At 37.5% G+C, this 17,864-nt stretch overlaps 1 protein-coding gene across 1 annotated transcript in view; it reads right to left on the bottom strand.

The window, feature by feature from the left end:
• Positions 1-232: 232 nt before the first annotated feature.
• The window catches only part of THSD4 (thrombospondin, type I, domain containing 4), a 316,313-nt gene continuing 298,681 nt past the window's right edge, over positions 233-17,864 (bottom strand). Inside the window, exons 13-17 of the mRNA XM_009321570.1 lie at positions 17,625-17,798; positions 7,948-8,121; positions 5,060-5,239; positions 2,053-2,197; positions 233-653 (exon numbers count right to left, since the gene is read on the bottom strand). Coding sequence (XP_009319845.1) covers positions 511-653; positions 2,053-2,197; positions 5,060-5,239; positions 7,948-8,121; positions 17,625-17,798 — 816 coding nt within the window. The 3' untranslated portion in view covers positions 233-510. The remainder of the gene's footprint in view (positions 654-2,052; positions 2,198-5,059; positions 5,240-7,947; positions 8,122-17,624; positions 17,799-17,864) is intronic.

Below are 17,864 nucleotides of genomic sequence, written 5' to 3'. Positions count from 1 at the left end.
AAACTGATGATAAATGGGTCTTCACGGGTCTGGTTCTTTGTGAAGTAATTTTTCTCATGTGCGTGTTTCATTGATTTAGTCGTCTAATTTAAGGCAGTCCAAAATACCAAGTAAGAGTAAGCACTCAGAAAATAACACAGCAGCTGCATCCATACTGGTCCAATATCTTCAGTAATTGCCTAATTGCCTGTGATTGATTTAGTTTTCATTAATTTCACAATACTAAGGCTGGTATGTTCTTTAAATAATTATCTGATGAGCAGGTGCAAAGAATAGTATCATTAAAAATTAATGCTTTAAGAAGATCATGGTTTTACAACAAACATTTTAAAAAAGATAACTGCATAATAACTGTAATTGAAAGGGTGTGAGATTTAACCATAGTCTTGATGTACTCAGCAATATAAAAACCCATCTCTAAAAAGCTAAAACCTGCTGTAGTCAAAACAGTAACACTGTTCAAGCTCCATCTGAAGACTGACATTGCCGCTTTGAGTAGAAGAGTATTTGTTATCTACGTCCGAGAAACCCTGATTGTCTGTTTGCCACACGCGTACAGGATGCACAACAGGCTGTTTTGTAATAGGTGTAGACACAGAGCCGGGCCTGAACCACCACATTGCAATTGTAGTATTTATCTTTGCAGTTCTCATCTGTGGAGAAAAAGGAAGAGAGAAGAAACTGAGGAAAACAGTATTAGAGCAACAAAAAACCAATCCACTTTCTTTTTTACCATGTAAAATCCCTTGGACCTGTATTTAAATGTTCATTGTCAGGTTAAAATAGGCTACCTATGCAAATAAGTTAGATTATTCAAGATTCTCTACATTTAATATAAAGATACATAAAACTGTGGAAGAAATGTACCTATCCCCATTTATACTGTTGTGGGGTTTTGGGGGGTTTTGTTGCTGGTTTTTTTAAACACAAAATTTGTCTTGAATAAAGATGATAGGAAAGTCTCTAGTATTCTTCACTTAGGTACCTGTCCACTCCATTTTTAGATTCACAGGTACTAATCTCTTGAGGCAGTGTCCAGATGGCACCAGAACCTGCAAATGTTATTTTTAAGTACTGACAAATCTAAATACCGGAAAACAGTAAACCACCTCCCTCCTTACAAATACTACAAATGGTTTAAAATAATTAGATTAAAAAAGACAAAAGTTGGCGTTCTTAATATTCCCCATTTTTCTAAGCTGTTAGCATGTGGTCTGTTCACATTTTGAAGTTTTCCGTTACAACCAACAGGGTTACAAATACTTTTTAAGCGACAACTAAGATCTTTATATGATCATGTATGTGATCACAGAAACTGAGATGTTAAGAAAAAGACTGAATGACAAAACACTAATAGCAGATGTAAAAATGAGCAATTCTGTACAAGTCTGTTTTAAATAAATAACAACACAAATACAATAAAAATAATATTGGTATACCAAGTTTTTAATACACTTAAATTATGCTGAAGAATAATTCTCAACTGAAAATTGTTGTAGAATGTAAGAGTTAACTGTTTCTAAATACTTGCATCTTCCTTTCCCTAGTCATTCTCATTACTATTAAAATCAAATCTGTGAGATGAGTGACTAATTCCAATGCCAAATTGTGTATGTGTATATTTACTATATATAAAAGAAAATGGCTTAATTGCCCTTAATGTCTTAGTTTAATGATATTGGTGCTTATAGAACCTGTTACCAAATACATTAAAACAAAAAAGGGATCGTGTATGATATAAAGACTGCCAAGAGAAACCTCTGAGAATGCAAGGAGGCTGCATAAAAACACCCAATATGTACCATTTCCACAGAAGCAGATTTCTCACATTCTCAGCAACTTTAGAAGCAAGCCAGTTTCTCACGTTACAAGGAAAACGGTTTTCATCAGAAATGAAAACCTACTTTTACATGAAGAAGAGCTGTATTTTGTGTAAAAATAAAACCCTGAACTTGATAAAGAAAATATACTCTAAAACCTTTGCAAGATTATTGAATATTTTCTCCACTAGATGGAGTTCCATAGTTAAAACAGAAGCTTCCTCTTCCTTACCTATTTCAGGGGTACAATCTTGTGTGTTACATGGTTCTTTTTCTTCAGGTTTAAGTTGTGGATCACACTGAGAACTGGCTGTCATTTCATCCGACAGACATCGTACCTCTCGAACCCGAAATCCTCCTTCACAGGATTTGGAACACTGAAACACAAAAGCTGAAGTTCATGAAGACCGTATGAGATGTGCAAATACAGAAAGAAAAAAATGAAACCTTGAAGCCAGACCCAGGTATCGCTGTAGCCTTCTATCAACTTCACCACTCCTGTTGTTTTTTGTTTTCTAACTATAAAGTCCTTAACGTACAGGTGCAATTTCATTAAAGGTTCAGAAACATTTTTGACCACAGGGGCAACAACTGGACAAGTAAACGTGGTAGACACTGCGCAACTGAAAGCATGCTAGAATATTTCCCTTTCTGAATTTATTAGTTAGCTTCTTGCTTCTCTAATTAGCCTTGTTTGTCTCTGCTTATTTATACATATCTCCCAAGTCTACTCTTTCCACAGCATTCACATTTCTTACTTTAAGAACCTCCTGCACTGAACTTTACTACTTGACTGCACTGCCCTCCACTGCCCTTTTGCCTCCACTTATATACAATCAGGAATAATTTTAATTGCCTTTTTTCTAGCGCTCAATTATTTTTCACTTCTTGCAGCACGACAATTTTACTAAGCATTATAGGTTTCTTTGGATTTCTGAAGAAAATATTTCTGTGCTCCTTCAAAGTCTGTTAGGAAGCCAGGGACTTTTGTACTTGCTTGTCATGGTATTTTAAAAGCCAATTATTACACATTTCTGCCCATACTGAAGCAAATCCCCTGTTGACTTCAAGAATTTTGCCTGAGTGAGGTCTTTGAGATTTGGCTCACTGTCCAGTTTGACCTAAATGCTCACAAACTTAATTAAACTTGGGTCATTTATAACGATTAAAACCTTAATAGCCCCAAACTAGTAAGAATGTTTTCTTTCTGACTTTTTTGGCATAATTATTTCTTTTCCTAACATTGCAAAAACAATTTACCACTATCATAAAATCAGATATTGTAGCAAACTAACTAAATATTCTTAACAATATATTCTTAAATTGCTCCTTCATCTTCAAGTACAACCTTTCCCCACTTCAGAAAAGACACAGCCCTGTGGCAACTGTAATAGAACACTTCTGTTTTTTTATATAATTACTCTTGTTACATGCCTGTATAGCATATTGTAATTATCCCACACCCAACAATAAGAACTTCAGTTCAGGTTTGTAGAGATCTTAAGCACTTAAAATGGAACCAAGACAGAATTTAGGTGTTACATACAACACACTATACACAAAACCCAGCATTCTGTGTTAGCCAGCCATTTAATCCCCCTGAATGAGCGGCCACGCCATTTATCCTAGGTCATATAAAAAGTCTGCTGAAGATATGAACTGGACAGTTTCAAAACCTAGTACCGGGGCTTTGAACCACCTATTCTGCTCACAGCTAACGCCCATAAATTTCTTTTCAGGTCTATCAGTAAGAAATAGCACATACTCTGTTGATAACAGTAACAATATCAGAAGGAGAACTGAAAAACGCTTAGAATATGATCTTGTAAAACCTCAGCTAGCATACGTATTTGTTCCTACAGTGAAAATGGTCACAAAGGCTTAGACCTTTAAGGATTTTTAGACACCACTTCCCAGGAAGTAGGCACTTGAACAGTAACTAGGGACCTCTAAACACCTATCACATTCTGAGTCAGCACCTTGCTTCTTCCGTGCCTGCCAAAGAGAGCATATATTTTCACTTTCAGAAGGAATCTATCTGGTGCATTCTATGGATGCAGATGGCTGTATCTCTTGTGGCTACACACCTGCAGGTTCACATTTGAAAATGGGTTTGCTAATGGGTTTGCTAAGGGGAAGTTATTTAATCTAAACTAACAGCTCAGTAAAGAATCCAAAGAATTTCCAGCAACATCAGAGAAGATACTTGGATCTACACGGCTTTATTATAAGCCTAACTTGCTTGTTGTTTTCAAATAAACATCTATACCTGCAATGAAGGAAGAAAAATCAGGATTCCCTTCAGCTGATTTATTTTGTTACAACCATTCTACCCTTCTTTTATGCTTTCTAGTGCTGCCAGTAGGCCAATCAAATAATTGAGCATTTAGTAAAAGGGAAAACCAAAATAATTTCCCTCTCTCAAGTCATGTGGATGAGGTATTTCCAAAGGTTCCTGACTACGGGAACTCAAACTGAATGCATCTGAGGTGCTTCCACTTTTCAGAGCTGTCATTCTGAATTTGATTTAAGGCTCATGGCAGGGTGTAAGTTACTGCATTAGATATGATGTTATCTAGGTAGTTTTCACACCATTTTTCATTCTAAGATGACAATGCACTTTCTGATTTTCATTTAGGAGAAAAATGTTGATTTTTTTGTAAAAATCCAGTAATCTTTGTCAGGTATAGGAAATGATGGAAAGATAGATAAAACCAAAGCATTTAGTGGCAGTGGTGAATGTAGCTGGTCCGCTTCCAGGGGAAACAGAAGATACACGAAGCTCTACAGTAAGTTTTCTCTCATTAAAGTTCTAAGTATTACAATGAAGAGTTTACAGTAAAGTATTATGGTAAAACTGACTAAGAACTGAATACGTCCCTCATTCTTTATTAAATGCTCCTTAATTTTAATGAAACTAGAGGTCTGAAAAGAACTTCTTAGTGCACCTCATAGTCTCATTAAGGCGCAAACCAACTTTATAAAAGAGGAAGATTCTTGGAAGTAGACATCAGTGATGAAAAGACAACTATGCACTGTCTCCTAGTGGTCAAGATACTTCCTAACTTTCCTAAGTTCCACTGGGTACTGAAGAGTATGCTTTCTTTTTAGTATCATTCCTGTGCAAGATTAAGTCAATTTCACGATCAACAGTTTTATGCAAATGGTGTTCCCTTTCAATACACATGGAAAAAGATGTATCAAACAAAACTAGATATAGAAAAGCATGATAGACTTACTGTGCTCCATTCTGTATGAAACCACTTAGATCCACAGGGTTTGAGGTAGCAGGATTGCTGGCTGGGAGGCTTTTCCAAATATGAACATTCATAGGAGTTCAAAACATCAAAATTACCTTCAGTTTTCCTAACACAAATTACTTCTCTCTGTTGAGTTCCACTGCCACATTCAGTAGAGCACTGTATCAGAGAACAAAAAAAAGCGGTGGACTTTTGTTATTCTACTTATGTTCTTCAACTTGTTTCCAAAGTAACATGTTTCTCCACGTTATCTGTTTCTGAAATACAACAACACACACACACATATACTTGCATTTTAAATTAATATTCAAACAGGAAAATTCGTAAAGCTTTGCTTATTCCCTATTCTTGGACACATACTAGACGCTAACATCCAAAATCCATTTCCTTACTTTTGTATGTTCTTTCCTCAGTAAAATGAACTTAACTGTATCTTTCCTTCCATCATTGGCATACGTACGACTTGAAGAGAAAGGAAAAGGGTAAAGTATTCCTTAATTTCCTGCGGTAGGGTTTTTATCTCTCAGAACCAGAATAGTAGCCTAGATAAACCTTGGGTTATTTATTATTATTTGTAGGTAGTACTAACATAGTAGCCAGCAGTCCCAGTTAGGAACCAGGGCAAGAAAATGCTGAAGGATATAGTAATGACTTAATTCATCAAGTGACTACTGACTGTGTCAGGTATTGCATATTTAATTTTTCATCTTAAAAATGGTTACAGTGGTTAAAACTGTACTTCTGTGAATTTTTATTCCACGTGGTACCACAGACTCAAAATATATTTCTAATTATTTTTATGAAGACGATGACATATGACTGTAAGTGTGCTTTTGGAGAAATCTAAAACTGTAGTTTCTACCTGTAGCTACAAAAAGAAACTGGTATTTATTTTTCTAACAAAAAGAGAAGCATAACTTACTTTCTCCATAAACAGTGTTACTGCTTCTTGCTGAAGCAGGATTGTACACACTGCACTGAACCTTTGAGGGTTGTAAGGTTAGAGCACAGTTTTGCAGCTTTACAAATCCCCACATTCTGTGTGGTTTTTAGAAAATGCCTTGATCTGCCAGGGTGTTCTTTTCATGTTTGCAAGTATCTATGTGATGCAGTGTTGGTTCCAGTTCTGAAAAGCAAATTCGACTCACATGGACTCTTACTGCCCATTTAAAGGTTAAATACACACACAATACTGTTCCTGGCACTTGTAAAAAGGTTTTTAGAAGATGATTCCAGCAACATATTGCTGGAATATGGTCCTATGTTGCATAAAGGACTATGATTTTCAAAGGCTTTTTCTAGCCTAAGCCAATCAAATGTTATTAAAAGTGGGGATTTTGTTATATTTTGGGTGGAATTTATGATCCCTTTACCAGATACCCAGAAAAACCTTGAGCTGAATGAAGAACCTTGATATGAATGCACCCAAATAAATTCTACAGGAAATAATATAACTGCACTTTCTTTAAAACTGAACATATCTGTCACTGCTCTCTTTTAATGGTTCCTCCAGAAGACGGTATTTTAACATTCAGCTTTAGCTCTAGCGGAGCGTAACACAGAAGGTCATCCACCAGTGCTCCCTCCTTCTCTGATCTACTGACTGTCTGCTTTCATTTTGATATTTAGAAGTCAGGATTTGGCGAGTAGAATAGATGTTGTCAGACACTTCTTTCAGATAACATACAGCAAAGACTTTGTACCCTTGGTATGCATCAAACAATTCAATCTCACGCAAAGAAAGAAGGTGAATTAGCTTAAAAGAACAGCGAATTGTAAAGGACAGAAACATTCTCACTCAGAACAGAATAGGGAGAGTTAGGACGACCTTACCCAACGCTTCCCTCTGTAGTAGCACGAATGGATACAAAGTTCCTATTCACCTGCATGGAGCGGTGTAAGTAACAAGGCCCAGATTTCGCCTGTTATTAGAACTGCAGCTAAGTATGTTTTAAATCTAAATTTGTTATTACTCTTATACAATACAAATAATTATCACTTACACTTGAAAGCATTAGCATAGTAGTAGCCCTGTAATCTCCATCTCAGCTGTACCAGTTTAACTTCCAGCTCCTTATCACCTGGAAGGATCTTGGAATCTGAAATGCAGTGAGTTAACAGCACAGCCAAGAGACTTTTCCCTAACAACTCAATGAGGTGATGGTACCAGCAGCCCGAAAGGCTCTCTAGGCTATATGAGAGCCTACACAAAGGGACATAAATGTCTGGGCACCAGTTGACAGCTTCTGAAATGCCTTTGTTCCTGACAGCAGAAATGTTTATTTAGAATGAGAAGGACTATTGAGATGTGGATCAAGGGAAGAAGCTACCTTGAGGAAAGAGCATCAGGATACAGGCCACTAACCAAATTTTGTTCTTTTCACCTATTATCACGAACAGCACAATACTAAAGTTAACTTTTGGGTTTAGCCATTGGTTTTGGTCTTATTTATCTTTTGGAAATTCCATTTGTATCTATATATCTATATAGGTATCCCTGCAGGTATGCATGATCACAAAGGCTCTACTTTAAAAGGTGCAAATCTGTTGCTTTAGTGTTCACCTGAATATGCTAAGCAGCTTTCTGTTATCTTTCATTTTATAAATACAGTGGGTCAGTAGATAAGAAATAAAAATGAAGGTACAGAGGAAGAGAAGAACAAAATCTTATTTTCATCAAAGTAAAAAACCAGCAGGTGCTGAAAAGTATTGAACGCCAACTCAGCAAAATACAGACCAAAAAAATCCAAATATTCCACAGAGACGTAGAAATAACCTTATGGCACACATCTTCATTGCATGAAAATACATTTTTTAAATGAGAATATCAGCACAAAACAAATACATATGTTAGATACAGAGCTTACCTGTGTCCAGCCCCCAGCAAACCACTCCACTTTACCAGCACAGGGTCCGTTATTACAGGGAGTTGTTTCAGAGGGTCTGTTATTGCCACAGCCTTCCAGAGGCAAACTGCTGACATGGTTCGTCATACAAACCACTGAACGCGTACGGACTCCGTCACCACATTCTGCAGAACACTGGGGAGCAAAAGACAGAACATGTTCACTAGTCCGTCCTCCAGACCGCACAATAAAATGAGGAGAAGCAACAATCATGAAAAGTAAATGAATTTATGCAAAGTCGATTATTTTTACTTGTAATTCAGCTGTAGCAAATCATCTTACAGTTTCATACTTCTGAATACACTACAAGTAGTACCTGTCCTTTACAGTCACAAATGAAAGAAATTGAAGGATCAGGACAGAAAGAAATCTGGGTTTTGTAGCTTTTTATTAGCTTTCTTACTTTTCCTTCCTTCTTCCTCTCCGTAAATTCTTTCAGTTTTCATTTTATTCACCTTTTTGCATACCAATTAATAGATCTGAGAAGGGATAATTTCAATAAGCAGCTTTTCAGACAGCAGTCGTATTTCACCCTTTGAATTGTTCTATGAGTTCCTCCTCTGACCATCCAAGCTGTCAGCCAGGTGAACTCTGACACCGGTTAAAAGGACGAGGCTAGGAAGACTGAGGGCTGTGGCATTGGTAGTAAAATGACGGCATAGCACATCCTGGAACTTTTCCATATAACGAGTTGACAGAGTATGAGAGCACAATAAGGTAGAAAAACACAGAACTTTTTGACAGGTGGTTTCAAAAGGTTCAGGTAAATCCTCAGCAATTAACTGTAACTACCACTAACTATCGCCTAACCTCTTCCAATTGTAAGTTGTTAGTAAGTTTTAGCAGAAGAGGTGGCTGTAGAATTTTATGTAAATTCAATGTTGCTCTCTAATGATATGAATTCCCAGTAACTAACATTCACCATTCTCAACTTTTCACTGCTGAATCCTGAAAGCTCTTAATAAATAGTGCTATGCAGATTCTTCTGTCATATATTCGGAGACTGTACGCCTGTCACCCGTAAATCACGCAGGATAAATTCCATTTATACCCTTATAGTTTGGTCATTCATCTAGTTCAGTGGTAAAGTCTCCAATAGTCCACTGTTCTGGGCAGCATCAAACTACTGACATTTAAAAAACAGAAACATGCCAGGGAAATAATCAATTCTTGTGTTCGACTGTATTTTTGTTGCTTAATTCTTTCTTAATCTTCCCTTTCTTTCTTTTTCTTTCAAAATGCATTTGGCATTTCATGTCTAGACCATTAAAATAAAGAAAAACCCATGTGCAGCTCGCTGAAAGGTATGTATATAATTGAATTTAAACAATTACAATTATATTACACATGCAAAGAAAACCACAAATAAGTATGTGGTATATGGGAGAAAAAGATGTATTTGATTGACATTTTAGATTTTTTAACTTACAATGTAATTAATTAGGAGAAACTGTGTATTACTTCCACAATGAACAGTACATTCCTTGTGAGTGGATGTAACTCTGAATTGGAACATTTTTTAAAATTTTATTGAATAAAAGTAAGAATGATTCAAAAAACTGGTAATGAGACACAGAGTTGACCACTAGCTCGATTTGACTTCCAGCAGCAATAACGTAAGGGCCCACATCCAGTAGTTCAACTACAGAACAGCAGGTGCCATGATAGCACTACTATTAATAACGGGATTAACCAATACAGACATTCATCTTCTCAAGAGACACCAGTGACTGAGTGTACAATTGGTTGCAAACTACTCTTTACTCACTTGCACTGAAGAATGCTCATTATTTGTGTGAAACATGTAGTCATGTTATATTTATTCCACAGACACAGTATAGAAAAACATTCTTTCTATCAAGCAAGTTGGTTTCTTTCACAAGATGTTCAAATAGAAGGGCAAAGCTTTACTGAAATGGAATCCCTAGAAAACTAAAAAAGTGATTCAACTTTTTACAAGTCATTTTTTTAACAAACAAAATACAATTTTGGAATAACTAGAAATTCAGAATTTAAAGAGATGCTTATGTACTCCACAGGAATAGGAAAAAATTGCTCATAGCTTGGAATGATTTCTTCCTCCACCTGCAAGACTGAATAATTAAGCTTCTCTTAAATGATGCCTGCAAGTAACATAATGAACCTTTTTTTGTTGGTGGTGCACAACAAAATTTTCCACTTTCACACAGATATGTGAAATATACTTACCTCCTCAGCAAACGAGATTTGACGGCTGAGGAGGTCTTTTCAAAGTAAACTGGCAAAATCTTGAAAATACAAGAATGATGTACATTGTGCTAGCAGTGAACGTTTTCCTGTTTATGTAAACTAAACCTAAACTAAACTAAACCCATTTCAAACAGTCCACTCCTAGGTAAACTGACTGTTTAACTGAGGCCCATAAAATGGCTACCTTTCAAACCCACTGTACAGAAATAAATTTTGTGGCTGTTCATATTTTATCCTCGGCAAGTATGTTCAATTACATTACGCATAGAGAACTATGCATATACTCTGCAAATACTTTTCTTATTTCTAAGTAATTTTCATTTGACTATGTAATTTGCTTTTCTGCTTTGCAAACCAGAGCTGGGAACAAGTTTAGTCCATAAAGTCATCCAGAAAATCTCCATAGTCTTATGTTTTAAATGATTGTGCATGAACTAGGCTTACATATCGAATAACAAAGGAAATACCAAATGGGAAGGTATAGGGTTGTCCCACCCTCTGCTGCAAGATTTTACTACAGATTAACTACCCTCAAAGGATTTACAAAGCAAACTTAAACCTGAATGTCTCTGCGTTAAGTATTTGGTTTTTCATGGTTTTTTCTTCCTTTCAGTAAAAATCTTCCATGTGAAAGCCATGAGTTCCAAAGCTCAAAGCAGGGAGTAGGGAGTGTTTGGATAATGAATCCTCTCCCTTTGGCTTTCACAATCAACACACCCACTACTTTCAATTTTGTGCCATTGATTTGTTGCATTAATACATAGTAACTACCATAACCTAACATTGTATGACATGAGGAACTTTCACAAGCTGCAACTTCTCTGTTCTGGTCCTATTATTAAAGATATTTTGTTTCACTGTCTTGTTTTAATTGGCAGAAATTCCTCAAAAACCTTGGTCTGTGGAATATCCTCCCTAGTTCTAAGGAGTCTGCCATTTCTCCTCTTCCTGAGGTCCCTCCCTCATGAGTTCAGTTTCAGAAGCTTTCCATTCCCATTAAAAACTAAAAATAAAACAAACCAACCCTAATCCAGTGCTCTCATAGTTGTCAGAAAACAACTGTTACAGCAGTCCATGAAAATAAGGCTAGTTCCTGCAAACTCGGAAAACTGCAAGTGGAAGCCTGAATTTTTGTCACGGCCACAGGGCATGGTAGTGCAAAAACCCCCTTTAACAGTGCCAGTTCCATTTCACTAATGTGCCAGCCCTACTCATTACTCTCAACTGGGGCAACAGACCACAAGAAAGAGGCAGCAGGAAATCTACCAGAACTCGAGAGTCCTTTCACCCAGGTCTCAGCACCATTGCTAGCCTTAATTAAATTTTTAAATAACAACCAATTGAGTTCCAGTAAAACGTCCTCATTTGTGCAGGAATTCTGTGTACCACACTTTAATCTTCATCATCTTAATGATTCCCCACAAGATAGTACAGTTTTTTATGAATCATCCTCCTGATGTTACACTACTGTAAAGAAATAAAAATAAAGATCTATGTTTGAAATACATTTATGAAACTCCTTAGCATCATGGGACCTACTCTGAGAAAATCCTTTGCAGAAGGGATTTTAGAAAGATTATGTAACCTTTGTTTTCCCAGTAATAAAATAAGAATCGTAATTCAGAAGCTCACCTGCCACAGTTCCAAGACTGGGGGCAGATTTTCAAAAGACAAAACTGTTGAGAGCAGCCTTGATTTCTTAAAAAAAAAAAAGTTTAAAGGGGGGGGGTTGTGTAGTCAGAAATATTCTTATGTGTTGCCAAAACACTTTCTGATATCTGGACTTAAATTATTTCCCTTTAGCATGCATCTATGCATACAGTAGGCACTGGATCAGAAGTCAAACCATCCCTGTATTTAGTCTAGCAGATCCATGGTATCCTTCCAAGGTAACAAGTTTTGAAATATGGTCTTAGAATTTTTGGACACTTCAGCTGGATCATGATTGCTTCTACATACACACTGTTACTTCTTTGTATGTAGTTGGTAACACTGTTGGTACTTACATATTACTAATGCTCTCTGAAGTAACGTTAGGGAACAGACCTCTTCACTACTCTGGCTCATACAGTAAGTATCACTTGCCTTGAGAGCTGTAAGGACTTCTCAGGCCCTAAGTGCACCAATATGCCTTACTGGCCCTGACCGGCCTCACTTGGGGCCTCCAACCACACCCCTGCCCATGGCCCAGGGTCACCATTTAACCTCAGCCCTGGTCCACCAGTCCCTGCCTGAGCTTTATCAGAGATGTGCCTGTCCCCAGCCACAGCCTGGACACAGGCCTCATTGATCCATCACCCTTGGACTCACTTCCCAGCCTGACCTGGACCCTGCCTCATTACCGTGGACCTGCCCCAGGATCACTGGGCTGTGTCTGACCCTGAGCTGTGGGTTGATTTCCCAGCTTGACCTTGGACCTGCCTCATCACCATGATCTTGTCTGATCATCTGGACTCTCATTTGCCCCTGCCTGCCACCTACGAGCCTGCCCTGCTGACCTAACCGGGATACTGTGGGCCCTAGCTGGCAAGGCTCCTCCCTGCCATGCAGACTTTTATATGCTGATTTTCATCTAAAGCAGCTGAATTGTGGCAAAGAGAGATCAGCTCCAGAGAAGAAAACAGAAATCTCTGTAGGTCCTGGCCACCCTTCTACCAATGTCTCCTTCAAAACTCTCCTGGCTATATATTTCATTGCAAATCATTAAGTGAGTTACATACTTATACATAAAGAATGCAAAACTTCTATTTCCATATGATTCCCACATGAAATCAATGGATTTCATTTTATACTGAAAACAAATAAACAGTGATAATCAAAAATAATGAAATGCCTGCACACAAGCTCCACGGTGGTCTCTCTTCCTTTGTTTTTTTTTTCAGGATCCAGGAGATTTTACAAGAGCTATCCAGATTTCAATAAAAAGCACTGAAAGAAAAGTGTGAGCTACAATATTCATTGGTGGTTCCACATTTCACTGGTCAACAAACCCACTTGTACCTGTTAGGTAGTGCTTTAGGATTGTGAGGAATAAAGCGTTGATTTTTACGAAGCACACTACAGTTCTCTAATGGCAGATATTACAGAAGCATTGCTGTTACTCTTTTTAATGAAGAGTGAAATCCAGAGCACGTGTTTGATCTGTTTTGATTTTGTTCCCTGATGTGCAGCATTTTTTCTTTCTTCCCAAGATTTTATTTTGGCCTCAGAATCTCATTAACATCTAAGAATTGTTTGTATTTTGGCTTCTTTTCTAAGTATCTTCTAAACATAAAATGAGAAACAAATGAACAGAGGAGATGGCAATGAGGACTAAACAAAAATGCAAGAGGGGAATGCTCCGGTTAGCTGGAAGGAAACACTGGTGAGTCGCCCATTGCCGTAAATCAGGAGAATGCAGTTTCCCGCTTCTGACCCATAGGAGAAGTAAACTTTCCAGCAGTTAGAGCTGTCAAAGAATCAGTCATGTGAAATGTTTGCAAGAATCTCATCTGCTCCCATCAATCCCATTTTGTTGCGAAGTTCAGGAAGGTTCACCAGCTTTACTCTACTGATTAATGGATGCAGTTTCGTGGAACTCTACCGTTTTAACGTGGTACGGCATCTAAAGAGAATTATGAGACAGGAAGCTATCTTTCTACAAACTCGTGTAAAAATATCACAAAAGTTTGTCCAGACTCTCTATAATCAAAAGGGGTTAAAGATCATGTAGAAGACAAAGCCATGAAACTTAGGTTAATGCTATTATTTATACTCAGGATAGAGCAATACATGTAAAGACAGGCACATACAACATAAGATGAGTCTCACTTTGCTGCTAGAGACTTTTAACCTGTAATCTTTCCCATTGAAATGAGTAAAAATTTCTGTTTCTCTCAAGATTGAGCCTGGGGGATATCAGAATATGGTGTTTAGATCTACTTCAAAGACAAATAACAGAGCATATACTTTTCACAAAATAAGGGTTTGTTTCTTAAGGACAAATTGCTTTCCTTCCTTCCTTCCTTCCTTCCTTCACATGTTCCACCAGTGTGCACATGGTAGCCATACAACTCCTAAGCTTTGCAGGTGAAAGTGTGTGTGCAACATACCTACAATGGACTCTGATACCTATTTATCAAAATAACTCAAATTAAGAATTGTATTTTTTTAGGAACATGGAGGGGTTTTTAATTACTTAGTTTAATTATATGTATAAAGAATCAGTCTGTGCAGAAACTGAATCCAAGAAGGTCAATGCCACGGGGGGAAACAGGTGGGCAATAAAATACATAAATATATGTTGTGGGAAAGCAAGATGGGAGAACATGGCGAGAAGGCAGCCAAGTGTTATTTACAGAGTAAGGCTACATACAGCCCACCCTGGGAAGGAGACAGAACTCCTGCCACAACTGTGTACTCTGCAGGTTTTTAAGGTCATGTATGTTGTGTTGCAGAAGTTTTATTTAGGGAAATTCAATGCCATAATCTTCCAATTCAGAACCACAAAAACTATTAGTGAAAATGAAGGCAACTAGCATGATTTTGCATCAATTAAAACTTTGCAAGATTTCAGTAAAATAAGAAAACCCAAAATCTTTCCACCAATCCTAAATTAGATCCTGTCCTTTTCTTAAAACTCAGATGTGACTATTCATCTCTCTCTCTCCCTGTGTTAAAGAATACCCTTGTCAAATTCTGCACAAATACATATCAGATATCAAATCCTGAAATTTAACATCTGTTGGCAGCAAAGACAATTGTAATTTTTATATTACTGTGCTTCTTCTTGATCTTTCACTAATTAACCAAGGCTATATTGTAATGCCCCATGCATCACATAAATCCGGACATGGAAGTCTGATACATCCCTTGCTGAAAGAGAAAGTATATGCCTAACCGATCTCTGACAGGTCTCTGGAAATCTCTACTTGCTGCATGTGCAACAGTACACATTAAGTGTTTGCAAAACGGGTTCAGAAAAGTACAGGCCAGGCCTTCTCTTATGGCTGTAACCAAGTTTGAACTCAACCATTTCAAAGTTCCAACGTTCTCAAAAGTTATGATAACTTCTCTTACCTCTTATTTCTAGCCACGGCTGAAATGTCAAAATACAATGGGAAAGACTGTTCTGTGGTATTTCCAGCTGGGACTTGAAGTAGGCATGTAATAAATCTTACAAAGAAGGTCTGTTCTTGTGAGATTTCCACCACAGTTTTGCGGACTCAAAAGGTTTGAACAAGCTTTCTTTAAGCATTTGAACTTTTGGCTGCTTATCTGAACCATCTGTGGCCGCCCATCGCTGATCTATGCTTATTGCTGAAGTGTGGCTTGGCTTAAAGTACTTTTTAAAGAATTGTTTGGGCAAATTACACATGCAAGGTCCATACACCTGGGAATGCCCATTTCCATTCCATGACAGAATTCTCCTCTTGTCTTTCAATAGAAACACACTCCTCTACAAAGAAAGAGAGACTTCTAAAAAGAGAGACTGTCCTAAGAACAGCCCTTGAAAGGCACACTAAGAAAGCTAATGGCCAAAGGCCTGACTTTGACTACTCCTATATTCCACTGACTTCCACTGGAATCACTGCCACTGAACATCTCTGAACATCTGAGTTATAAGGTATGTGTAAACCTTAGAAGATTCTGCACATTCTAGCCCGAATCTACTTTTTTTCTGAAATAAGCTGTTCCTTCCATTCTCTTTGTGAATCAATCTCCAAACCCACCGCTGGCAGAAGTGATAGTGAATAATGCCAACTACAGTAGCAGGCATTTGGAAGAAATTAATTTGTACACTTATATAAGCTGAGAAGTTAACAAAATCCATTCTTTACTCTCTGACCCTAAAATGTTTGCGGTAAGAAAAAACTCCAACATTTTCTGCATTACCTGCTTCACTTTTATCTCATTTAATACATATAAATAAGCATAATAACGTTATATAGTCATAATCTTCAGCTACAAAAACTACTTTTAATTCTGCAGAGGACAAAATATCAATGTAGAATAATTGATGCTAGAGTCTTCACTGGAGCGTATGTACTTTAGGTGGTGGAACTGCACTAGCTGATAGTAGCTGGGCCAACTTTTTCAAGAAAGATGTCTTTGAGGGTAGAATCCATTTTTCTGTTACTTGTAAAATCTCACTTTAATAGCACTGTACAAAGAACAGCTCTACAAGCTAAAACAAAAAAAAAAAAGGCACTGCCACTTCCCCTACAGCAAAAACTTTGCCATTTGCACTAACACCTGCACTTCACCTAGTAACTTTCTGTCCATGCTATGCAAGAGTGTACACCAAATGAATAACAACTGGAAAAAGAGTTCAAATGACAATAACAAAGATTTATTAGTGTATTTTTTTCGTTATAAAATTTGTTTGAATTGTCTTGAGGCTGAAAATTTTGCTGGCTTTTAATTGTAGCAAGAGTCTGATCAGTCTTTTTAAAATTATGTGACATAACAGGTACCTGTCCTACTTGTGAAGTTCCTCCTCCTTCTCTGCATCTAAAATATGTGGAAAATCTTCTGAGTGTCCAGCTAATGCATAACCTATGAGCCAGATGTTCTAATGATCTAAATAATGAAGCCGTGAAGTTAAGAATGTAATCTTACAGCTTCAATGACAAATTGTATTATTTGCCTGCCAAAACAACCAGTCAAAGAAAAGGGAGATGCAATCAGGATTTCACAGACTGAAGGCTCAACTTGTCTACAGATGAAATTGATATGCAAGCATCCACAAGAGGGACCAAAATACTGGGCTTTTCTTAGCCCATGTTTGTAAGCCTTTTAATAATGAAAGCATATAAATATCACTACTGAACAACAACTCTGCGCCCAATTATGAAACAAGGTAAATCACCACTGATTTTATTGCTTTCATGCAGAGAATCTGACTCATTGGGATAAAAAAATACATCCATGTTCACAAAGTACAAAAGCCTGAATCAACCTTGCCTGAGTTTATGAAGTTGTTCCCCTCTTTGCGCATCTATAGGATAATTGTTTTATGGCTTGAACTTAAACCCAGACATCAGGCCTCAAACCTCCATCCCTTAAAAAAACAGTAGGGAAACTTTTAGAGTCTGAATCTTGAGACTCAGGGCTAAGCAAGGCAGAATAATAAATCTCAGCACACTCAATATTTTGGGAAGTTCAGAGACAGAGCCAATTCTAAATCCAGATGTTTGGCCATGTACCCACATGCTTGCCCCTTCTATGCATTCTTGTATCTAACACAAACTCAAGATGCCCTTGGGATCATTCCTTTTTTGTTTGCTCTTGCCTGTTTAACAAATCAAGGATAAACATGAAAAATAAGATCACTCCTTTTATGGCTGTACAGATGTATATTTTTTAATTCTGATGCACCTACGTTGTTTTAGAAGATTTGGCAGCACAAAGATAATAAGAAGCCTTACCCTGTCACTCCACTCTGTAAGGAACCAGCTCTTAGCGCAGGGACCCATGTCGCAGTTCTCAATATCGTTTGGCCGCAGCTTCATGTTACATTCCTCATCATCAACAATGTCTCCAAGGTTGCTGACACATTTCACATCTCGGGTCCTCTGCCCCACTCCACAAGGCACTGAACACTGTAACAAAAGGGAGGTTGCATCAGGACTCTATGCAAGAACTGCAGTGGTTTATCAGGGAGCTGG

The sequence above is a fragment of the Pygoscelis adeliae genome, unplaced genomic scaffold, assembly GCF_000699105.1.
Source record: "Pygoscelis adeliae isolate BGI_AS28 unplaced genomic scaffold, ASM69910v1 Scaffold183, whole genome shotgun sequence".
Lineage (NCBI taxonomy): Eukaryota > Metazoa > Chordata > Aves > Sphenisciformes > Spheniscidae > Pygoscelis > Pygoscelis adeliae.
This window is presented reverse-complemented; position numbering and strand designations above follow the sequence as displayed.